At 55.2% G+C, this 24844-nt stretch overlaps 1 protein-coding gene across 13 annotated transcripts in view; it reads right to left on the bottom strand.

Annotated features, from left to right (window-relative positions):
* Positions 1-24844, bottom strand: part of NCOR2 (nuclear receptor corepressor 2) — a 226858-nt gene that overhangs the window by 29582 nt on the left and 172432 nt on the right. For all 13 annotated transcript variants that reach the window (XM_084217049.1, XM_084217050.1, XM_084217057.1 and 10 more), the window contains 6 exons: positions 23315-23377; positions 14128-14270; positions 9758-9905; positions 6775-7330; positions 2394-2514; positions 1246-1483 (listed from right to left, as the gene is read on the bottom strand). In XM_084217049.1, coding sequence (XP_084073175.1) covers positions 1246-1483; positions 2394-2514; positions 6775-7330; positions 9758-9905; positions 14128-14270; positions 23315-23377 — 1269 coding nt within the window. The remainder of the gene's footprint in view (positions 1-1245; positions 1484-2393; positions 2515-6774; positions 7331-9757; positions 9906-14127; positions 14271-23314; positions 23378-24844) is intronic.

Genomic DNA, 24844 nt, shown 5'->3' on the forward strand with positions numbered 1-24844 from the left:
ACCTGATTACCTGCCACTGGGGAGGAAGAGCTGGAGGGGAACTGTTCCACCTGGGCAGCAAACAGGAGCACAGCAGGATAAGATCTACTGGAAATGGGACTTCACGGGTGGCAACACCACGACTTAGGGGAAACTCCCTTTCCTGCAAGGTGAGCAGTCACCTTCCTTGCTTATATGCAAAACATTCTGAAGGTGTGATGCACACATGGTGCTATTTATTGTTTGAAAAAATTGTGGCCAAGTGCCAGCAATGCAAGCAAATCCTTCTGTCCAGAGGAACACGACAGCTTGAGGAATAACTACCTGGCCTGGACACTGCAGAGCAGGCTGCTACAATCCTGGCTGCCCGAGGGTGAACTAGTGCAGTGATTTTCCAGCAAACATCACAGCCAAGTCCGGTGCCTCCTCAGTGCACTCCTATCCACCCTTCTCTTCCATGCACAAGCAGGTGATTTTTGCAGCTGCACCCGTTACTGTTCAGAATCCAGCACTGGTGGACACTGTACCCATGCAAGCCCAACTTCCCTGACTGTGCTGCTGGGGACAGCCTCTCATCTTCCTTAACAACTGAGCCACAGGCAAGCTCACAGGGGGCAGGGACACAGACTCTGAACTGGAACAGGCTCTAACACTCAGATTAAAAACACATTTAGAGGATGGTTTCATCAGGACTTCCCGTCTCTCCTTAACCTTGATCCCCAGGTGCTCAAGCTAATAATGCTTCAGATGCTCTATGGTGGGAACCTCTGAATTGCTCATTAGGCAGCCAAACCACATCAGAGCTATTCCGGGGAGAAAGCACTGGGAATCTTTACAGGAACCTTTGGACTCCGAGTCACAGTATTAGCATTGATTTTAAATGAAATAATGGTCCCCGCTGTGCATTAAAAGCATTCTTTATAGAAAGCCAGCAAGGTAGAAAAGAGCCATTGTACCCAGAGCCTTGGCATGCCTCCAGGCCCCTCTGCTCTCTGGTGAATGGCAGATGCTAATAAAGGCAATCTTCACCTCCTTGGCGCTCCACACTGCCCGGCGTTTGCTGTGGGCTCAATGAGACATCATGTACTGTCTAATGAACATGGGAAATTAGCCATGCCTCTCTCGTCCTGCCTCAAGATGCTATTAAAGAGCTTTCAGGGGTCGAAACAAGCTTTCACCTACGAGGGGGAAAGCTGCTGGCTGCGTGCAGCTGCACACCCCGGGTGCTGCGCGCGGATAAACGCGCAGCGACGCACACAGCCCTACCTTCCTTCTCTCCAACAGCGGGGCTCCGGCTCTTCCCCCTGGGACTGCTGCTGGGCTGCTGCTGCTCCTTCTCAGCCTGCTGCTGCTGGGACTGTGACAGCTTGCTCGGGGGCATGTCCTCGCGGGCAGACTCGTGGGCTTTTGTGATCTGCTGCTGGTAGAGAGCCAAGGCGTGGGGAGGCACCTGAGGCTTCGCGCTTCCACTCTGCAATACCCCCTCTGAGAAACCTTCCGAAATCTGCAAAGCAGTAAGGGTTGGTTACACTCATCACGTGCTGTTGACATCCATAACAATCTTGAAGACATCAGCAGTTATGAGAAGCCCCTGCCCCACACTATCATGGCAAGTCTTAGCAGAGACCAAACAGGGCTTCAAAGCTCACTGGCCACAGGGGATTTAAAAAGCCCTTGACAAAGAGTACCAGCTCTGTGCTGGTGATACCACAGGACAGAGTCAGTTTGTTCAAAATCTCTAATCTATAGTTATGTGCTTGTAGCTTTTGCCAGAAGTTATATTACAGCAGCCGTGTCTTAAGCCACAATATGGGAAACTGGAAGAGCATCAGAAATGGGTCCTCCCTGAGCATGCAAACCCCAAAGCAGGGATTTCCTCCCTGCCCACCCTGCACTGCTGCTCCTCCAGTGCTGACCCTGGAGATACCAGGATGCTTCTTACAACAGTCCAAGCCACTATATCAGTACTTTCAATACATGGCTACTGAGCAGTCAGAAAGGGGGACCAAGCAAAGCTCCTGGGTAAGGAAGGTGATATCCTTCAAGCACAAGATGAAGTGCAGGGCTGGGAAGGTGCACTCTTCCTTTTTAAAGCAATGGGAGGCAGTAGTCATGTGGCAGTGAGAAGCTTTTTCTGTCCAGACCTCCCACGATTTTCTGATAAAAGAGCTCAAGAGACATCCAAATGCTGCTGGCAGAGCTGCTCCAGCAGCTGGGAACACCCTCTGCACAGGGAGCACCTTGCCTGGCCGGGGGCTCGCACCGCCCAGGCACAGCTCTCTGTGGAGCAGAGGCCATCCCCAGGGATGAGCACATCCTTGCAACCCTGAGGGACACTACGGAGCCCAGTGGGAGAGGGTGCACGAGACACAGGCTGTGCTCCCAGCCCCTGCCCTCTCCAGCAGGGTACTCACAATGGGAGGGATGGCAGCAGCTCTCTGCTTCAGCTGTTTTAAGTCCAGCGGCTTCTGCGGCGAGGAGTTGAGCCGGGCGTCGCTGGCGGTGTTGAGCAGGCTGGGCCGGGGGGACAGCAACCTGGAACCACAACAGGACATCAGCCATGGACAGGCTCCATGGCCCACGGCCCCCCCACACCCTGCACCCCTGTTCTGTGCTGCCAAACTCAGAGGACATCCTCTGCATCAGAGAGGAGCGTGCTGGACCGCTTCTGGCTGCTGGGAATCTGGGCTCGAAGACAACCCCCGTGGGACTACATGTTCCAACGAGAGCCTTATGTCTGGCTCAAGAGGCTCTTGAGCCCACTTTCCCTCATCCCCATGCTATTCTAGCAAATCTGCTGTTGTCCAGAATAAACCTGAGGGAAAATTGACTCTAGAGCTGGGTGTTACGGAGTGAGGCGACCAGCCTGGATTTCATTTGGACATCACGTTACCCTCCAGAGCTCACATGTACAGCTCACGCAGGGCTGGGGATCAGCTTCATGCTCTTCCTCAAGGCCTGTCTTTTATCAAGGTGCTAAAGCCAGGGCAAGCCACCATGTGCAGGCAACTCGGGCCCTTGGGTCACTTGAAAGATGAGAGGCTGGATTTGGATGGGATTTGGCACTCAGTAGTGTGCAGCCCTGCACTCTCACCACTTGGCTCTTCCCCTTGGCTGTGTGAGCTGCCTGGTAGACACTCAGCCCCCTGTGCAAACATGGGGGGCATCCCCATGGTGCCACCAAAATGGGGTGGGATGGAGATGTGCAAAGCCCATGGGTCAAACCCTCAGCATGTCCAGCTCCTGAGCTCATGCTGAGACCTCAGGGACCACGTCTGCCCAGGCCATCTCTGCTCTCTCTCCCTCCCGACTCCAGTTTGTTGAAGCCAGTTCATAGTTTTCAAGCTTTACAGCTTGATTTGTTTATTTTAGCTGTTATTTCAGTGTTCTCTTCAGCCTATAAATTTCAAGGTCATTCCATGCTCACCCTTGGATGAATAAACAAGCGTGGCGGGGCCGTGTGTGGGGAATAAACTCATCATGGTGCTGGGGCTGCCCCAGCCCTTGTTCTGCACAGTGCCTGGCATCAGAGGGGAAAGGGACGCACCTCCACACTGGCACCAGGGTTAGGCACCCAGGGGAAACCAACCAAGGGACAGCAAATCTGAAAAAATTCTTCCCTAAATAATCCAAATGATGCCTGCCTGTGGAGCCACACGGGTGTTGTGAAGCCACACTCCTGGAGGGGTGCAGTGCCCTGGAATCTGCTGACACACAGAACTGGGGACAAGGGCACCCAGCACTTGTTCCTGAGACCTTCACGCCAGGCTGAGCAGTGGAACTGCCACCCCAGCAGCTGCTTTGTGCACTCGTTGGTGCTTGAAGAGGTACACTGAAGCACCCTTAAAGTCCCTTTAAGTACCCTCAAGATCTTTAGGTTTCCTGAAGCCCTCCAGGATCCTGATGCTTCGGAAGCCAAAGTCAGTATTAAATTCATCAATATGCAAATTGCCTAATTTATTACGTCCCTCCCAGCAGATCTTGCGCCAAACAATGGGATGTCTGTTGGGTGCTTTGGTCTGGAAACCACCATATGAACAATTCCTGAACAATTCTTATCCACCTGCTCCCAACCCAGCGCCTCCCAAATCCAAGGACCAGTGCCTTACGATGGCTGATGGCATTGGGAAGGATGGCAAAGGAGTCAGAGCAGGAAGGGGTTGGCAGGCTCACAGCTGAGCCTCAGCAGTGTGGAAATGTCCCCCCCCCGGCATGAAGCTTTGGGGATGACCATGACACTGCATTTCCCATACTCCTTCTCCTTCTGCCATGGAGCCAGATGGGGACTAATTTAACTTCCAGATGATCTCACACACTGACACATGACCCAGCCAAACATGACTCCACAGTAGTTGTGCAAAGGCAGTGGCTACCAGATCTTCACAACGGGTTCCCCCAAGCCAGAGACATGGCTCCAACATGGCACTGGCCTGGCAGAGTCCCTGCACCTACAGCAGAGCCAGCAATGGGACGTGCAGCACCGGGATGGTCGGTGCAGGTGTCTCCTCACCATGCTGCAGGTCTGCAGCGGTAGCTGTGTGTGGCCTCCCTCACATGTCCCCATCTGGCGTGACCTCCTGCTGAACCACATCTTGGCTGTGCTTGCAGCAGCCCTCCTGCAGCACTCGCTGCATGGAACCACAGACAACCAGCTGCCTCCTTCAGCTTGGATGAGTTAAGGCTGTGCGCCTCCTCAGTCCTGGACATGTCTTTGCTAGCGTGAACTGCAGGAGGACCAAAAAAAGGCTGCCCCTACTCTGAACCCTTCCCTTTCTCACCGCGGGGACACCCCAGCCACCCTCTGTCCTCTTCTGGGAGATGCTGGGGACAGCTTGATGCTTTCACAAGCGCAGGGAAGAGCACCCACGCCCCGCTGGCGCTGGGTGGGTGGGCGAGCATCGGGTGATGCGGTGACGGGGCGGCTCACGCGGCATCGCGGTCCCGCTCCGCGCGAGTCACGCTGCGGCAGCGGGGCTGCGCCAACGCCCGCGGGCCGGCAGCCCTCGGCCCACGGGGAAGGCAAGGGAGCAAAGCTACAGCTGGCAAGGGCACCGAGTCCCCACTGGGAGCCAAAAGCTCTGAGCCAGCTGAGGATCAACCCTGTGGGTGCTTCTGGGTTGGGAAGAGCCCGATGCCAGCGTCAGCTGCAGCCTTCCCGTGCCAGCAGGCTCTGCTATCGCCCGCGCCTCATCGCCACACCGGCTGAGAGGAGTGGCCCGGGAGCTCGGGATGCCTGTTTAGTGTTTAATATTCCTGGAAGCTGGTAACTGTTTGACAAGCGAGATAGGAGCTGACTCAGCGAGGAGCTGCGATGGAAAGTTGCTCCCAGGAGGATTTGCTCCTTTGCTGCTGAGAAGTTGGTACAAGCCACTGCTGCCCTGCTTTTGGTTGGGTTAATGTGAAACTAGAGGAGGACAGCCCTGCTGGCCTCACTCTCCCTCACTGGGAGATTTTCTCCTGTCTGGGAAGCAGGGAGGGTGGGGAGGGGTGGTGCTGGACTCTGGCCATTGCTGGAGAGGAGCACTGCAGCCAAGAGGCCTCAGCCCTGCCACGGGGCTGGCCAGCGGCACCTGCACCACCCCTTGGCACCGCCTGCGCTGCTCCAGCTGCTCGGCAGCAAGGGGCTGCACCCAGAGGATGCTCCCACACCAGCAGCACTCATCCACTGGCTCCTGCATCAACCACAGGGGAAGCACAGAGGCCATTTGGAGCGGTGGGATGCACAACAGCTCCCTCTGACTTCATCCCACCACTTTGCTCAGTCGCTTTTTCAATAACCCCATCCACAGCGCTGCACACATCCATGGCCTGCCCAGCCTGGCAGCACCCATCTTGCTGCCAGACTGCTCCCTGTGAGCCCACAGAAGGCTTGCAAGACGCCAGCCTTCAGTCCCTGCCCGGCTCTGAGTCAAAGAGGGACTGCTGCCCCTACATACAATGGCAGGGTGTACACAGGAGTCCCACCTGGCCCAAGAGCTGTCATAAAATTCAGCGCTACAAAGATGTGTGTATTCACACGTATTCTTTAAAAAATGGAACACCCTCTCTCCATGTGTGAGGCTCTTGGGTGGGGAGGACCCTATGGGAAAAGCTGGGAGGGGAGCAAGATGTTTCTCCAAGGAGGAGGTCAGTGTTTCTCCTCCCTGTCCCAAGAGCCATCCATGAAGGGTCTGAGGTGCTCTTGGCTGCCAGACCTAGGGGCGGGTGGAGGGCTCAGGACTGCAGTGGCTCCAGTGAAGACCCACTGGCATGGCCCCAGGAAAGCTTGCACATACCACATTCTCCTGCCTTTATGGCCAGGATGGATAATTTTCCCCTACAGATCTGAGCAACACCTCTTCCAAAGGAGCAACTCGCCCCCTCTTGCAGTAAAAAGGCATCCCTGACGTGACTTTTCTCCTGCCAATGCCAACTGAGACAGAAACCACTCCCAACCCAGCACAACTCCGCTGTCCCTGAGAGCACATCCCGCTCCATTGCGTCACGCAGATGGGCAGCTGCCACCAGCAAATGCAGTGGCTCTGCACCCAACATCTGCCCACGGCCATGTCCTAGAAGCACCCGTGCGTTGGGATATTGCACCGCTTGTTGTGTCACAGCCCCTTTGGAAGCAACAGCCAAAGGGCTGGGGGCACGTGGGGACACAGCTGGGAAGCCCCTTTGCCAGGGAGCACCTGAGCAGTGATATTCCCCAGGAGGAGCTCACAAAGGAACCCATGGGCACTGTGACACAATGGAAAAGCTCATCTGGCCCTTGGGTCATGCCCTTGTCCCCCTGCCCCCTGCTCCTCCTACCTGCTCTTGTCCACAGCATCCTGCTCATCCATCTCGTCTGCGCTGCAGGTCGCGCTGGAGTCGCTGTCGGGGTTCACCCCGGGGCCTTTACTGCCCTTGTGGCTCTCCTTCTTCTCGGCCTTGGGCGTCCCCTCCGTCCCCGCCGTCCCTGCGCTGCTGACGCCGCTTTCCACCTTCTTGTCATTCCCCTTGTCCTTCTCCTGGCTCTCTTCGCCCTCCTCCTTCTTCACCTCACTCTTGCAGGGCTCCTCGCTCACCTTCTCCTCCGGCTCCTCCGTTTTCACCACGTCCACCACCAGCTCCTCCGGCACCTTCTCCTCGGTGCTGGGTGCCTCGGGAGCTGTCTCCGGCGGGGGGCTGGCGGCAGGAGCGGGGTTGGCAGGGGGAGCAGGGGCAGCGTCGGGGGGTGTTGGAGCCTCTTCCCACTTGACTGCCGGTTCCGTGCCGGCGTCACCTCCCGGCCCGGGTGGTGCCTTGGCCCCGTTTTCGCCTCCTTCTTTGGCTTCGGGCCTTGGCGAGGGAATGCTCTCGGTGTCGGAGCTGTTATTTACTGCAGCTGAGAAAAGGGAAGAAATAAAAATAAGGATCAGCCTGAGATTCTTGCTTCCCATATCGCTGCCTCCACCCCCTCCCTTGGGAAGAGAACGCCCTCGTTCCTCTGAGGGGGAGATGATCCCAGGGCTGGGAGAACTGTGCTGGGATCCCCAGATCCAGAGCCTGCTAAGCAAAGGGCTGTTCTGGGGGCCTCTCTGCTTGCCCAGCACGGCTGTTAACCCCCACCCAAACACAAAATCCCATGCCCAAAAGCCTGGAGACTGAGTGACTGGGAAGCTGGATTTTAAGGGAAAATCCTGGCTGCTGGCTGGTCTGGCAGGACAAGATCTGCTCCCTTCTCCTGACCATGGCACATGATCAGCTGCCCCAGACCAGGCACCCTACTCGCTGACTTACATCACCTGTCTCCCTGGCTCTGCCACCCCTGGAGCAGCTGGGATCATCCCAAAACACTACACGTGTTTGTTGTTATTTAAGCCACTGGTGGCAGAAGAAAGGAGGTCAGGGTCGCTGAAAGGAAAGTGCTGGCAGTGCTGCAGAACAGGTTAATTATTACATGGGAAGGATCATTCCCAGATCTGCCACCAGCAGCTTGATGTGAGCTGGAAGCACAAGCATCCATGCACTGCTCAGAGTTAGGTGCTGCCAAGAGATTGTTTCTACAGCTGGGGAGAGGATCACTCCCTCCAAGCCTCGGCCAGACAAACATGGCCAGGGCCAGGAACACCAGGAGATTTCCACAGTCCCATCCCAGCGTGTCCCCACCAGGCAGGGCTCTCACGCTCATGCCCCAAAGGCTTCCTCACATGCATTCCTTGACTTGCCTCTCTTCACAGCAGCTCAGACAGCTTTCTAATGCTGGTGAGAGGAGTGCCACAGAGGGACTGTGTCCTAAAAGCGGTACATTGGAGCACATCCATCCGTCCTCAGAGTGAAAGTGTACTACACTCATCAGGAATCTCAGTCTTCTCCAATCTTACTCACTTACAAACAAGAGTTGAGGTGTCCCATCAGCCAGCCAGGACACAAGGTTCACAGTGTGTTTGGCAAAACTCTTCCCAACTGCCAATTGATGCTACTCTGAATGCTATCCTGAGACATCCAACAGTGGCTCATCCCAAATTCAGCCAAGCTCTAGACTTCCTTGCATTCCCTCCAGATGCTGAATCCATACTCTACACCATAATTCCAACACTGAGTCTTTCCCCCTGTCCCTGGATTAGCCACGTGGCCCCTGCAATTGCAAGGTATTGTCCAAGTATCCCCAAATGTCACCCTGGAGCCAGCACCCATCTCCTGTGTTACACCACCCTGGCACTTCCCATGCCCACTACATTTTTCACACCCCTCATGCTTTTCCACCGCTCTGTAGGGCACCCCAGCAGCAGAGGAAGAGCCGATGCTTGGAGAGGAAGGCTCAGAAGCACGTCAAGAGATCTGTCTCTAATCTCAAAATCATGTTGTTTCCTCTCAGGCACTCTTACAAAGAGCAGTAACTACCTTTTACTTTGCTCCTGTGAGTCACGTATCACCTCGCACAAAGATTTACCTGGAATCTGCCTTGTAATGAGTCACTCACAAGGACGATTTGAAAAGATTTCCCATTTTAAGTCCCATTAGCCTGGGTGCTAAGGCCAGGAACCAGTGTGGTGCCAGAGTGCTGCTTAAGTTATTAAATTACTTTGAGAGAAGTCAAATGGGCATTGTTGGAAAATTGTGTACATTTTCTCTGAACTCCAAACTGCTGCGCTTTCTAAGCGATAAATAGCTGAAAATTGTCACTTTCAAGTTGTTTCCTTTCTTTGGTATGGCTGGGAGAGAGAAAAACGCTGCCTTAAAAGGGAAAGGAGGAGGAAAAGCCCCACCAAGGTGCATCAGCATTGCTGGTGGCAGACCATGGCTTCCCCTGCCTTCTCTCCAGTGCTGAGCTCCGGGAGCTCCACTGCCCAGGAAAGCAGCAGTGCCCTGATGAGATGGGGACGGACCTTGGTGGGTTATCTCTCCTTGAGCCCATGATAAGCTTCACGAGAGCTCACAGTGGTGGTTAAGAGCACGCAGGGACCGTCCTTTGGAGCAAAACACCAAGAAATGTGATTTACAGGAGGTCCTGGGAGGCTGTGTGCTCTTGGAAAGCGCAGTGACGGAAATCAGAAACCAAAGGGCTCCCAAAATAGCCATCCGTCCAGACAGACACGGGAGGAGGGCAGTGATCCAGGGCACTCCTTGCAAGCGTGAAATCCAGAGGCATCCAAAATGCCACGAGTGCTGTGAGACACCATCACCTTGGAGTGACTTTGGGGTGACAGACCCCTTGTGAGTGCTGACATGTGCAGCCCCAGAGAGGCCGTGCGCGGTGCCGCTGCCATGACCGGGCAGCAAAGCCACAGGAGCTGAGCACGTTCCCTGCCACAGCCCCCACCTGCCTCACCTTCCGCCTCCTCTGCCATCTCCTCCTCGTTGCCACTCGTCCCTGACACCTCCATCTCCTCGTCCTCAGCTGCGGGAGGGAAGGCGGCTTCTTCGTTCTGAACAGCGGCGCCTTTTTTCTTCTTCCTCTTGGCGTTCCTTTCTTTCTCCTGAAGAAGAGCAAGAATGGTGAGAGGCAAAGCCTACGGGGAGTTATGGGGCAGCAGAGAGCACTGGTCCTGCCCAAAGGGTCAAGAGGGACACTGCCAGCGACCCCCTGCCCTGGGTAAACCCTCTCTCTGAGCACCAGGCTTTGGGACCACACTCGCCTGTTGAAAGCCTGGCAGTGTGGTGTCACCTGGCCAAAAACTTTTCACTGCTCTGCAATGGCCAGCCCAGCTCCACAGGGAGCTCTGCCCTCAGTATTCAGGGGAAGAATGGCACAGACACATGGACAAGGGACAAGCATGCAGAGGTCACCAGTGCAGGGCTGGCAAGAGCCTGGGGGGTCACATGTCTCCTCATGACACACGTGTGACACGTTGGTCCTGCGCATTTCCAGGCTCTACCTCCAGCTACACAAACATGCGTGGCTGAGACTTGACGCTTATCTGCAGATAACAAAAGCTGATGCCCCAGATACGGCCCAGCCAACATTTTCATGCACCTGCTTTCATGACCCCTTTGGCAGGTGCTGCCAAAGAACTTTGACTCCCATGCCAGGGCAGCTGTCACTGGTGGACAGTGGGCAGGCTCAGTGCAGCACGGCATCCCAAAGGTGACTGCTTGGTGTCCTGGCTTGTCCTGAGACAGCCCCAACTTTCCCTGGCTGGAGCACGTGCCACAGCCACGAGGGTGTGGACAGCTGCTCCCTCCTGCAGACCTAAAGGAAAAGTCTCGGCTTTGCTATTGTTTCCTGCTCTTGTTGCTTGAGTAAATATTACCAGTAGGAACAGGCTCATCATCTCCGGCTCTCCCTGCAAACCCCACATGAGTGACGTGTGTAGGACGTTTATTTACATGGATGAAAAGATAAAGCCGTGGTGGAAACGTTAACTTTGCTGCTGGATCTCTGTGCTGGGAAGAGCTGGTCCCCACCTTCCCCCACCCCCAACTTTTCAATCCTTTAGAAAACTTCCAGATAAAACAAACAAATACAACTGCTTTTTGCTTGGAAACGCTGCTCGCTCAAAATCTATTTTTATCAAACTGGGCAGGAGAGAGGGAAAAGAGGCACTTGAGAAGCAGCTCTGTGCAGGCGCAGAGAGGCAGAGGGAGGAACGCCAGGCTGTGGCTCCCTTTCTCCAGCCCAGCCCTGCTGGTGGTGTCCCAGTGCTGCCCCGGCAGCGATTCAGCACCGCACGTTCCTGTGTGAAGCAGCAGTTCCCCATCACGCTAACGCAGTGACAAAGCGCCGACGTTACTATGGCAAAGACTTCTCTGCCTCTTACTCACGGGTCCGTGACTCAGCCGCGGGCAGGAGCAGGCTCCTCACTGGGAATTTGCTGGGAACCAGCCTCTGCCTCAGCACCCTACTTGGCCAGAGCCCGGGGCTGGCAGCTGCTGGCAGAGCAGAGCAGTGAGCGGCCCCAGGGCCACTGTGGGTCCCTCTTCCAGCAAACCCCACTGCTGGTATTTAGGGGAAATTATGTGAAATAAAGGCAGCAGATCCTGCCTGCATCTAGAGACGTGTTCAAGGCCACCACTTTGCCTCTTATCACGCCTACAGCCCCAGACTCCTTGTACAGTCTTGCTCCTCTTTACCTTCCACCAGGTATTTCTTGAGGAGCGTCCAGGACCCGATGCCATTCAGACGTTCTGACTCGCCAAAACCACTAAGTATATACAGAGCACAACAAGGACACGGAACCCTGCACGAGGGGTCACTCCATGCCTCCTCCTCCACAATGTCTTTCAAGGCCATCCCTATAAATTTGGCCTCACCCTGCACTCACCACCTGATGTGGCAGCAACAACCCAAACAGCTCCCAAATCCTGCTACCAACACGGAGCCACCCTGATGGCAACCTCCCATCAGGCTCAGCCTGTCCCAACAGCAGGTCCAGGGCAAGTCAGACACACTCATTCCCAGAAGCAGAGGCCACCAGACTGCACTCCTGAAGCATTTTTGCTGTGCAAAGCCAGCATCATCCAAAAAAGCAAGGAATTAAAGGAACGTTGCTCAGAGGAGGTCCACAGGACTTGGACTCCAAGCAGGACCAGCCCCAGCCCCGGGGATAACTGGCCCCTCTTTCCTGCGCAAGCCAAAACAAGCCCAGTAGACCAAAGTGACAGTCACACCCCAGACTGCTCCCAGTGAAGACAGGGCCTATCTCCAGCCACGAACAGAAGGAGCAGCTCCGAGGACACCGTGTCTGCCGATGCCCTGCTTTCCTTAAATGCCAAGATTAGCGAGTGCAGTGTGCTGAAGGTCAAGGCTAAGTGACGCTGATGCCTGGGACACATCCGAGCGGCGCAGCAGTGAAACCAAGCCAAAACACACAGCAGGGCAGATAAAGTGAAGCCTCAAGACCCTGCCCCAGCAGTAACAGGCTGCCTGTCCCAGGGTGCAGCCGGCTGGTTCCGTGGCTGTTCCCCACCCCACACGGCCCCAGAGCTCCTCAGAGCCACCTGCACGCTGCTGAATCCTGCCGTCACACCTACCTGGAAGAGGAGGCTACAGTATTAATGAGCCCCATTTGGGAAATGAATGAGATCTGCTAATTAAGTTTACTCTCATTTAGTGTTGAGGACGAAAAGCAGAGCTACTGCATTTCCCTGCACATGATCAGCAATAGCTGGTGGTGGTGAGGTCAGGGAATAATCTGTGGATGTCACGGCAAAACTAAGTGATGCCAGGTTGCTTCACGCGTGCTTCCTCCACAGAGGTCATGGCTGATACTGGCTATAGGATGAAATCTGGAGGTTCGGTTTGCTTGGGATTATATTTAGGAGTCAGGAAGGAAGGTCCCTGGCAATTTAATCTCAGTTGTTCTTTTATTTTATTCAGCTTTCTGGCATCTGCTGTTGCCACAAAACAATAGAGTACAATAAATAACAGCTGAATGTTCATTGTTCTTCTCCACGACCGAATCCCACAGCCTCCAATGCTCGAAAAATAAAATGATGATGCTGATATAAACTGCAAGTGAGAGTGAGCAATTAGACTGGAGAAGTCTAGCGGCTGCCTTGGAGGGACGGATGCAGGGAAAAATGTGGTTCTGCAGAAAAACACTTCCGTGATATAATTTCTGCAACATTAGGGAGCAGAGTAAATTAATACACACCGGCTCCACCGCCAGCAAAGCCGTATGATCTTATTTCAGATTCTCCCCAGTAACGAACAATGATATCTTTCTAATGTAACTTTTTATATTCAGAGGGCTTGATGCACATTTTACAGAATATTTCATTCCAGCCTTTATATGGGTCTGGGGGTCTTTTATATAGTTTGTTTGCTTTGTTTCTAAAAACAATTCGGTGAAACATGGGAACACAGGAGTGTCTCTGTGCATAGAGAATTAATAAAAAAGAATCGCCGATGTCTTCTCTTTCTCTCATTCCTATAGACTGACTAGGATATTAAATTCCTGGGTGAGTCATTGAATGTTTTCCTGTCTTTCTTTTTACTCTTGCTGTAATAGCTTGCTTGGAAAGATTCCTGCATTGAACATTGTCCTTTGCATTTTCAAAGCACCCCTTGGGGGTTTAGCCATGTGAATTCTATTAGCCAGAAACTGGGAACCCCAGGATACTCTACAAATGAAATAATTATAATCTTTAGTGTCTCTTAGCAGTCCAAGCTATCTCCAGAACACCAAACAAGCCTCACTACATTCACACCCTGCACCACATGCCAGGAAAGAAGCAGCATTAGCCCCATCTGAAGGGGAAACTGAGGCACAGAGAGGTGTGCACATCTACTTGCAGCGCTGAAGAAAACCTCTTTCAGAGCCAGGCTTTCTTCACATTGTCCTAAATCTCTGATTTCCTTTGGGGCAAACCAAAGCAGTTTACTGCAGGTAACTGCAGAACCTGCAAGGCACAGACCCGTGTGGCCCAGCTGGGCTCTCTGCTCACCAGGGCGGAACAGCACAATCTCACCAGAAACGAAGTATTTGCACAGCCATCAGAACTTGCATCCTGGCCAACACGCCACAGCCCTGCTCCTTATCTTCCCATGTACCAGCCACGCTCCAGACACCCAGGCAGCAGCTCTGCCTCATCCAGACCTCCCAGGGGGGACAGACGGGTGGACAACCCTTTCCTGTGCCACTCCACAGTCCCCACAGCTTTCTCCCAATGTGATGAAGGCCCCCCTTGGCTGTGGGAAGCATCCAGGCCCTAGGGAATATCCACAGCACCCAATGTGGGCTGGGACAGGGCTCTCACCATTTTCAGTTTGTGCTGCTGTAGGATCTCGTCCAAGTTCTGCCTCTTCTTGTAGTTGAAGTAGAAGTTTTTGCACTGCGACACGGTCTTGGAGCCCACCATCCTGGCAATGGCCGACCAGTTCCTCCCATGCTCAAGGAGACCTGCAGGTGGAGGAGGCACAGAGGAGAAAGGTTTGACACCAGACACACTCACACAAGGGCAGCATTATCCACACAGGACGGGAAACCTCCTCCGTGCAAGCCAAACTCCACAGGAACAATATGCTCACTAGCACCTGTCTGAATGGCTTCTAGACCAGGGGATGACCTATGAGAGCCTGTTTTTCTTTCCAAAGGGAAAAGGCACTGTGCTGACCGTCTCTGGAATAAAACACGTCCCACAGCCGCGTCTCCGCAGTCACGAGGCCGAGCAGAGCTCCCGGTCCCTTGGGACGGCTGCAGCAGGTGTTGGCACGCCCAGGAGAACTTGGGACAGCTGCTCTCAGCCCCCAGCATGAAGCAAAAGCTCTTCCCACCCCACGGCACACAGCCCTGCTAGGGAACAGGAGGGAAGCCTGGGCAGGTGAGTGGCAGCATGCTGGCAGGGAGGCCCAGGTGATGGCCCTGGCTGGGAAGAGGTGTGCCAGGGGATTAGTGCTGATCACAGGCTCACAACAATAGCAGCTTCCCAGGTCAGACATCACACCAAGGGCTGGCAATGCTGGCCAGATGGTGCCACCTGAACGTGGGGCAAACACAGCAGGGTGGAGGAGGATGAGGAGGAAGAAGGAGATAGTCAGCAACCTGTGTCCTTGCCATCTTTGCAGGGGTATCTGGGCTCCCCTGATCCTGCAGATGGAGGTAGGAGTTACAACCACAGACCAGGGATGGGTGCAGTGGCACCCCAGGTTCCTGGAGGTGACCTGTGAAAGAACCATCCAGACTTTCTGGGAAGTAACACCTCGCTGCCTGCAGTTAATTCCTGCTGTGTGGCTGGTCCTTCGTGTGGTGTCTTGTGGGGCTGGAGCTGCCACCAGCCTGTGGGACACTGCCAGCCTGGCTTGCTCCCGACTGCCCATGTGTTGCCACTATCATGCCAATAGCTCCCTAGCCCTTCCCTGCACCTTGTGAGGGCACAGGATGCAGAGTCTGTAAGTCAAGAGTTACTATACTGCCACAGAAAGGTAACTTCAAGATGAAAGCCAGCACGAATGAATGAACATGCTAAGAACATCTTTCTCCTTTCCTGGGGGACTTTCTGCCCAGAGGCCACTAACCACAGAGCCCCGTGTGGCTGGGAGTGGACACTGACCACTGGCTCCACATCAAAGTCCCTCCCTGGCTGCTCTGACACCACAGGGCTTGGGACCATGGTGAGTCCCACACTGGGGCTCCTGGCATGGCTCTGTTCGTGCCTGGGAACATTGCAGCTGTGCCCCAGCCCCGCTGCCAGCCTCCTGCCAAGCTGCTGCCATGTGTCAGCCTGGCCCTAAAGTGGCAGCCCAACCTCTGCTTCAACAACAAACCCCAGGAGACGGGCTGATCTCAGCACAGCCACACGCAACCGAGCCCAAAGAACACACCCCAGGATCTGCTCTGTGAGCCCATGCAAGGGGAGGGCACGGCGTGGGGGCTGAGGGCATGGCAGCACTGAATAGATGGCACCATGTGCCCCCAGAGAGATTAAATCCCCCTCTCTGCTTCCCAGGTCCTGGAGAAAACCAGCAGCACCCAGCACAGCAGGAGTTAACATCCAGCTGGTGCCTGTATCCTGCCCGTCCCAGCACCAGGCTTATCAAATTGCATGTACGAGGCATCACATGCACTGAGCACCAGAAAGGCCCTGGCAAGCCAAGAAACAAGTTTGAGCTTTAACTCTGCAACTCCCAGCCTCGCTCAGCCAAACCCACGACCTCTGTCACCCCGCTGACGGGCTGGGACTTCTTAAAAAAATGATTAAAAAAAATCACATCCGGCCACCAATCCTGAGGCAACGAGTGGAGCAAGAGTCCTCCCCCTGCCGTTGCTGAATGCCGCAGGGGAAAACAGGACAGTCCCCAGTGTCACAACCCATCCCCTCTGACACAACCCACTGCTGCCTTCCAAAGCAAACAAGCAGCTCTGTCCCTCTGCTCATCACCACACTGGTGGCCCAGCACCAAGTGTGACAGCCGGGCCAAGGCTGACTGTGTGCCCCGGGCAAAGCTGAAACGAAGACACTGGCAGCAGTGTGGATGTGCCATGAGCACGGGTGCTCTGGCAGGAAAGATGCCAGAAGGCAGGAGCTGGCATGGCAGAGCTCATGGCTGGGGGGTGATGGATGTCAGCGTGAGTGGTCCCCAGCGTGGTGTGACCTTTACCAGCCACAGGCAATGCCAGCTCGTGGCTGTCCTCCCCCTGCCCAGGCTGGCTGTGCCCCTGCTCACCAGGACACTGCTGAAGGAGCCTGCAGCAGGGCAGGTGGCCACTGCTTGGGAGGAGGAAGAGGAGGCTGCCTGCAGCCCCTGCCCGCGGGACCAGCAGGGAGCCCCGCCACTCTTCTACATGAAACCAGAGCGAAACAGCAACACCTGCTTCCCACGCTGTAGTTATCTGCACACTCGGGAAGGACCAGCCGAGACAGCCCCGGTAGGCTCCCGGCTCGCCAGGCACCCCATCTCCATGAGCTCCTCCAGCAGAGCCACCCCCAGAGCCTGCTCCCCCTGCCCCGCACTCCCCGGCGCTCCAGCCCGGCACGGCAGCACCAGCCCTTCGTTCCACATCGCAACTGAAACTATGACTAACCGAGTTATCAGATCCTCAGGAAGGCTGAGCTCCTCGGCTCGGGGCGGGGGCTCCGGACGCAGGCTCTGCCGCAGGCACGCAGCCACACACAACCTCGAGGTTAACCCCATCCTTCGGACCCCAACACCCGACTTACGTGCTCCGGCGGGCAGGGAGCACACCTGGAGTGTGCAGCGGGTGGGCTGGGAAGGACACGGCTGTCAGGGCACTTCTTCAAAGCCCCCCCGGGCACGGCAGCCCGCGGCAAAGCGCTGCGAGTGCTCCGCTCACACCCTCCCCACGCATTTCGCTTTCGCTCCCTCGCAGCAGCCGGAGACAGAGAAGAAAGCAAAGCCGGTTCCTTAAATCCTGGGGGCGAGAGGATTTCAGAGCCATGGGCGGCCGGGAGCGGCGAGCAAACGGGCACCGAGGCTGGAAACCAGGTCACAGGCGGCAGACTCCTGACCCCGATGGCAGAAGTTGGTGGGAACACATGCTCCGGCCCCAGCGCTCTTCCCTTCGGAGCGAACAGCGCTCTCCGCTCTCCTCCGCTCGCTCGCCGGAGCGTTCCAGCCGGCTGCAGCCGCGGTTGTTAAGGTGGATGGAAGCGCCGCCAGTATTTTCTCCCCTACCTCATCTCCTTGCTCAGCAGCTCGGGGCTATAGGGAGACTGTGCAGTTTCAGGAGATGCCCGACGTTGCCAAGAAATAATAATAATTTAAAAAAAAAAAAAAAAAAAAAAAAAAAGGCAGGAGAAAAAAGCGAAGGGGCGGGAGCGCGGCAGCTCCGCTCCTGCCAGCCCGGGGACGGGGAGCCGGTGCCGTCGGTATGTGGCGGAGCAGCGAGCAAGCTCTAATCTGTTCCTCTGGCTGACCCGGGGCTCGTTGCATCTGAATGTGACCTCTAGACAGAGCATTAATAACGAACGTGGCGCTGACCCAAGCTGACAAGGGGTGCGGCGCTTGGCACCCGCTCCCGCCCTCCCTCGCTCACTTTCTGTCTCCCTCGCTCTCGGCTGAATGTCAGCGGCAGGGGGAGGGATCCAGGAAAACAAAGCTTGGCTAATAGTTTTCTCCGCTCTCAAGTGAATCAAAGGCGCTTTTCTTTGGGGACGTGCGCGCCGGCGAGCCCAGTGCCGCACCGACGGGTGCCGTGGCGCCTCGGGACACCTCGGCCCCGCAGCTGCTGCCCTGGCACAGGAGGGATGGATGGGGAGAGCTTTGGCACCGGTGTCGCCATGGGCAGACCGGGGCCTCTGCTCCCCTACAGCAAGCGGAGGCTGGAAGGAAGAGGAGCTCGGAGAGCGGGGTACCGTGCTCGGCATCTCGGGGAACTGAGAAGAAGCCTGGAGGGGCAGCGCGACAGGCGAGCGCTCTCGGCTCGCAGCCCCTCGGCTCTCTGGAGCTCGGGGTTTTTACTTGAGACATTCCAAGGCGCTCTGGCACGGCTGCCCAGCTCCACCCTGGGCTTGGTGAGGGCGGAGAGAGCCCGTAAAAGGGTCCCTTAATGGGAGCTCGCATGGATTAACAGACCAAGGTTATAGAGGAAAAACTAAGTGATATCATTCCCTACGCCTGACGGTACCTGGTGTGATCCTCCAGTACCTCTTGCGCCCACACACCCTCTTGGGAGCGAACATGGAGGCAGTTCTGGCTACGGCACCACCAAAATGTGCTGCAATCCTCTTCTGGAGAAAGACCAGCCCTACAGAGTCAGCGACACCACCCAAGGCATCCCGAAAGCGTGGTCTGCATCGCTTTCCCGCACTAACCTCGGGGTGCTTTGCAGAGGCTCAGAGAAGGTGAGTAACTTCTCCTGGGCCATGGATCAGTGGGTGGCAGAGCCAGGTGCACGCCAGGCTGCTGATGCCGAGCCAAGGGAAGCAGTGGGGATGGTGTGTGGGGGTGAGCCTGCATCCCCGCAGGCGCTGGGGTGCTGCTGGAGGGACCATGGCACAGGCAGCCGGCTCGGTGCGCTCTTGCCACTGAGGTGGGTGATGCCCTTCCTTCCTTCCTTCCTTGTGAGTGATGCCCTTCCTTCCTTCCTTCAGGTGATGCTGGCACCAGCCTGCTGTGCTCCCAGTGGACCTCTCATTGGTGACTGGACACAAGCACATCTCTGATGTCGGAGCTTGCAGCTGAACTTCCCAGCACCTTTCACACCCACCATGCCACTTCTCTGCAGGGAGGCAGTGTCACTGAACAACGTGTGGGTACCTGACCAGCAAGGAGTTGGGATCTTGGACCAGCTCAGCTCTAGCGTGCTGTCCCCTCTCTGCTGGCCCTGGCTGGGGACCCTGAGATCCCAGATCTCCCCTTTGAAATGGATATTTCCTATACCACTGCATCAACTTGCTCCAAACCTTGAGCCCTGTGCCCTGATCACAGACCTGCCTGGTTTTACCACTCCTGCCACAGCCTTTCTTTTTTCTGTGTCGTATCCTTTGACACAAGGGCACAGGAAGACCCCCTCAGGATGCCTGCTCCTGGAGATGTGCCATCCCCTCTGGTCCAGCAGGGCAGTGAGTACACATGGAGCAGCCACTGCTGGCAGGCCCAGCTCTCTTCTTTCACCTGGTTCAGATACTATTCCCGCTCCCTTATTGTTGAAAAAATAATACTCAAAATTAAAATGTAGGCAGCAAATTATAGTAATTACCCAGCAGTTCCTCCTGACAGGCCTTTTGTATTCCATTCACTGACACTCACTAAGCAAATCCTCGCAGTTTGCTCCTACACACTCGGGAAACATTCAAGCAATGGTGGCAGCAAGTGCAGCTCTGGGGGCACGGTGGGCACCAGCACCACAGGCATGGTCCTGGGGGTGACACCTCAGCTGAAAGGCAGCCAAGCACCAGCCTGGGATGGCAGGGATGGGACTGCAGTCAACCACAGCCTCACTCAGGGCAAGTGTGGCTAATTTAAGCCTTGGACACAGTTGTGCCCTCCTGGCACCCAATCTGCCTCATCCAAATAATTTTTAACACGTTGCTTTGTACAGAGTTCATGACAAACACCAGGCACCCACGGCACTCTGGCTGTGGACACTGGGATGGCCAGGCTGGGCTCTGCTTGCTCTGGGCTGCCCTTGCACCCTGCCTGGATAGAGGACACCTGAGTGGGAGACCCCAAGGCACATCCCACCCCAGGGCCACCAGAAGGACAACGTGCAGTGATGGACATGGACTGCAAACAAGTTTCTCCAGCCCACTTTTACTAGTATCAGCAGGTTTTTACAGTTGTAAATACCTCTGATGGGAGAAGGCAAGGCTCCAACATGAGCACAGGGGAGACAAAAGGAGGAAGGTATGGAGCCGTCAGCTCCCCAGCATCACCCAGCCAGCTCCTGCATTTCGAAGGTGATGCAAGGTGGCTGACTTTATTTTAGTTTTGTAAACAGAACGGGACTGGGGAAATAATAGTTCAGGTCAGTCCAAAACTCAGATGAATTACTGGCAGCACTGAAAATAAGCATTCAAAAGAGTGCCTTTGGTATCCAAGGGAATATTTTATATCTACCCAAAAGGAACTATATAGGAGTTTTCATGTGTTATTTAACTCTCTGTCATCAGTATTTTACAATTGGGCCCAACCCTCCTCTGCCTCATCACCTGACTCCATCCCGTGGCCTCTCAGTGTGGGAAAAGGCAGAGAGCCCCAGGCTGGCTGTGCCCTGAGGACAAGGAGCACAGAGCCTGGGCAAGGCACGGGAGGACCTCAGCAAGAACCTGCCATTTGCACCCGCCTCTTTTCAAAGAACAAAACCACTTGTTAGACGCCACGGGAAAACCCCGAGCCTGGCGAGAACAGGTACCAGACTTTAAAGACTAACAAAGGTCATGTCGAAACCTCCGGGTTCAGCGAGTTCAGCTCCAGGGCGGCTGCGGCTGCCCTGAAGCTCTGGCACCAGTGGTGACACTTGGTGGAGGGGCTGGGGGGGACAATAAACCCACCCACTCTTGAGGCTGGTGCTCAGCCACTGCTCAGACCCCCTTCCAGCCTACCTTGAACTCCTGCCTGAGAGGGCTCATCCAGCAGGTTCCCCAAAGGCAGGAACTGCCTCAACATTGCCTTTTAAGGAGCAGCCCCATCCTGCTGCTGAATGCCTCTGCACCCTGCCTGGCAGCAAAGCTCTGGGTGCTGCTGCTTCCCGGCCTGGGAAGGGGGAAATCCTCGAGCAACTCCGGGTAAATCAAAACCTCCTGCTTTAAGGATCACAGCTGCGGTGCAAGGAGATAATATCAGAAAAACACATTCCCCCGTCGTTATCCCAATCTCTGCACATTTTGACAGACTACTGAATCGAAGTTTATAGCATAATGAAAGTGTCATTAAGCAAGAACTTTCCTCTTGCTGGGTTTTTGTTCCCCTATTTAAGTTTAGTAACACAGTACTCCCCTTCATTGTCTCCCCTGGCAGACACAATCCTGCCTTCTCCTGACTGGAAATTCCCTGTGCAGATCAGTGACTGTGGAGGAGAGCAGGCAGTTCTGCTGCCTCTCTGTCCCAGGGCTGTTTTCTCTCACCTCCCTGAACACAAATGACATGGAGTTTCATGCCCCACACACAAAACCCAGGCAAGAACAGCAGGGCCGGGCTGATCCCCGGGTTGGCAAGTGCTAGGAGCAGAGGTCACTGACTGTCCCCGTCTGCTAAAATACCCCAGGGTGGTAGGGCTGACCTTCCCTGGGACTCACATTTTGCTGAACTCCCTAAACCAGCCAGCTATGGGCTCTTGCTGGTACCAGCATTGAGGAGGGTGTCTTGGGTGGCTGAGTCCTTATGATGAGGAGGACTGTGCCTGTGTGTCTGAGCCCAGCCTGAGCAGGCCACCACCCCCTCTGCCCCTGCCCAGCCGTGCTGGCAGCAGCTCTGCCACCGCCTCCTCCAGCCTCTGAGGTTACCTCCGGAGTTTCGGTTGCTGTGAGTCGGAAACCCCCAGCACGCAGGTCCCTGGAAATGCCAGACACAGCCAGTTCGAAGCATTAAAGCGGCTGCTTCCTGGCAGAGGGGAATTTGGCTTTTCTGTAGAAGTCTGGTGTTGCAATCTCAGTTTCCCAGGTTGTAATGAAGGGAGAAACAATCAGCCATTGGGCTTTACACCAGCAAATCTCCCTGCCTCCTCCTGGCCCCTGGGCTGGAATAGTGCTGCATGCTCCCACGCTTCATCCTTCCTTCACACAGGCTTTGGCAGCTGGTGCTGAGACTCCTTAAGCGCATCTCCACCATCCAGCATAAAACAACAAGAGGCACTTTTTAACAACCAGATGCTGATCTCCAAAATAAAGCAGTGCTCGGAAAATATCCCTCCAACGACCCTCCCCTGCCAGCATCTGCTCACCCCATTACCTGGCCCCAGGCCAGTTTCCTTGATTAAAGTCTATCTATTAAGTTTTGTGACTATAGAGAGCCCCGTTCAGCAATGCACAAGATTGGCACTGGGTTGTAAAAGAGGGTTGGAACAGCTTAAAGGCGAGCGAGCCAAACACTTTGGGATATTCACAGGCAAAGTAATCCAAGTCCACAGCTCCCACCGGCACCTGGGCAGCCGGCGCTCCAGAACATGTAATCACCATCCCAGCAGCAGGTGCATTCTCCAAGCTGAGCCGAACCTGCTAACATGCCTATTTGCCTTTGCCATCCCTGAACAGCACTCATTTCCATTTTAATTTCCCATTTACAATCCTCTCCGGGCCAGGAGAGTCGGCAGCAACGCAAGCGGGACGCACGGGCTGGGGACGTGAGCTCGACAGCCCATCAACAGGACGTGACTTTGGCAAAAAATTAAAGCAGTGAAAGGGCTGGCGCAGGAGCGGCACGAGGAGGGGAAGTGGCAAGAAGGGCTGTGCTACACTCAGCACTTTTTAAAAACGGTCTCAGCAAAGGCTCTGAATCAGCTCCAGGATGTAAAGTCACTGCACGCTGCCCTGGCTCTTGAGAGCTCCCCAACATGTGCCTGCGGAGTGCTGGGGTTCATTGTCCTCTCCCTGAATCCCAAAGCAGTGAACACAGGCAGACACTCTTTGTGTGCCTTGAACAGATCACACTGAGGCCACAAAGCTCTGAAGAGTGGGGTGGAACTACACCCCATGCCACAGGCACCAGAACTCCAACACTGCAACGGACAATGCGCCTTCCCCATTTCCTACAGCCAACTCCTGCCTCGGGGGACATGCATGGCTCCAGCCACAGCCCAGGCATCCCTGGTGCTGGCCCAGCTCCTGGGGCTGGAGAAGCTGAGCACACTCCCTGCACCATTCCCTGCCTTCCCCACACCCTCCCTGAGGCGCGCTGGGAACAAACCAACAGCAGGACAGGTAGGATCCGGCCCCAAAGCTCAGGATCCACCACACTGCACCAAAGTCAGCAGTCAGATTCTTTCCATCCCCAGTTGCTGGACTAGCTCCAGCACAGCCAATAAAAGAAAGAAAATTAGTGTCTCACCTTTTTTAGCCGTCTCCATCTCCTCTTCGGTCCAGCGAGAGCTTTCATTCATTTCCAGGGAAGCTGGGAAGGAAGAAGGAAAGAGAGCAGTCAGCTGTGAGCAGGAGCCAGCAAGCCCAGTGAGCTCAGAGGAGCTGTCCCAACACCCAAACCCTGTCCCATGCCCTGTCCCCTGGAGGCATGACAAAACCCCATGCAGTGCAGAAGTGCTCCTGCAAGAAAGGCTGTCGTGGTGCAGGCTCGTGAGGCTTTTCCACGCCACAGTACCCCATGCACAACATCCCCTCGGGACGCACCTCAGTGATGCAAAACCTCCACTTTGGGCCTGGAAGCAAAGCCAGATGGCTTGAGAGTGGCAGCAGATTTCCTGCTGACGGTGCCACCCTGGCCCAACAACAGGTACCTAAGATGGAGCTGGCTGGGGCTGTGTGCTTTGGAGGAGACAGACGCAGGGTGGGACCGTCAGAGACGGAGAAACAGCGTCACCTCAGTGGTGACTTTGGCCGACTGCATCTGTCAGTGCTGGCCACTGACAACAGAAGGGTGTTGGCTGTGTGACCACGGGCTCCCTCTGTGCCACCACTGGGCTCCTGGACAGCACCTCCAAGCCACTTCCAGCAACAGTGGGGGCCTATCTGGAGCAGTGCCCATTGAAGGGGACGTGCTGCTCCAGCCAGGAGGCTGACAGGGGTGTCAGCATCTCTCCCCAAATCCAAGCAGGTGCTGTGGACACCAAGGTCCTGTATAAAGCCTTCACTATGCACCAGTCCTGCTGGCAGCCTGGCACAGAGCAAACCCTACAATAACAAACTGGGGTGTGAGTCAGAGACAAAAAACAACTCGGTAAGGAAACAGATTTCCGGCTCAGGCTGCCAAGGGGTTATTACTCTAAACAACAGGCAAAGCATTATTTCAACAGTGATGAGAGATGTTTTGACAGTGTCCTTTCAAAATGGAAAACAGGCTGATAGGTTCAGGATAAAGAATACAGGCAAGGAGAGAAAGAAGGATCTTCGAAGAAGCTCTACAAGAAGCTGAGACCCTGTGGGAGGACAGCGTGAGTTCCAATGCCCACAGCAGTGGGCAGAAGAATCTCCTTCAGAGCTGGCTGAGCACGACTGCAGGTGTCACCTCCCGGAAGACAGCACAGGTCACTGCCTCCCCCAGAACCGTGTTGCCACTGGGACACCAGCCAAGAGGGAGGGAAATTGATACCTCACTGCTTCCCCCTGGCAGCAGGCACAGCCAGGGCCACAGTGCTCCTTTACGTAAAAGCGAGTGTCCCCAACGCCGTGCAGGCCCTTGGCTCAGCTGGTGATGCCTGTTATTGTATGGTACAGAAATGTCACAGAAATGGCCCGTTTGGTTTGATTAATGGCAGCGCCTGAGGTTGTGCAGTTATGAAACAGATGCCCACGGGGAGCTCCGGCACGCTGCAGTTAAACCACAATACGGTTTTGTGCTGGTTTTTAATGTTCAATTGGTATTTAAAATGCAATAACTTCCTTAGCCAACCTAAATTAAAGCGCT

This window comes from Fringilla coelebs (genome assembly GCF_963513975.1).
Source record: "Fringilla coelebs genome assembly, chromosome: 17".
Classification (NCBI taxonomy): Eukaryota; Metazoa; Chordata; class Aves; order Passeriformes; family Fringillidae; genus Fringilla; species Fringilla coelebs.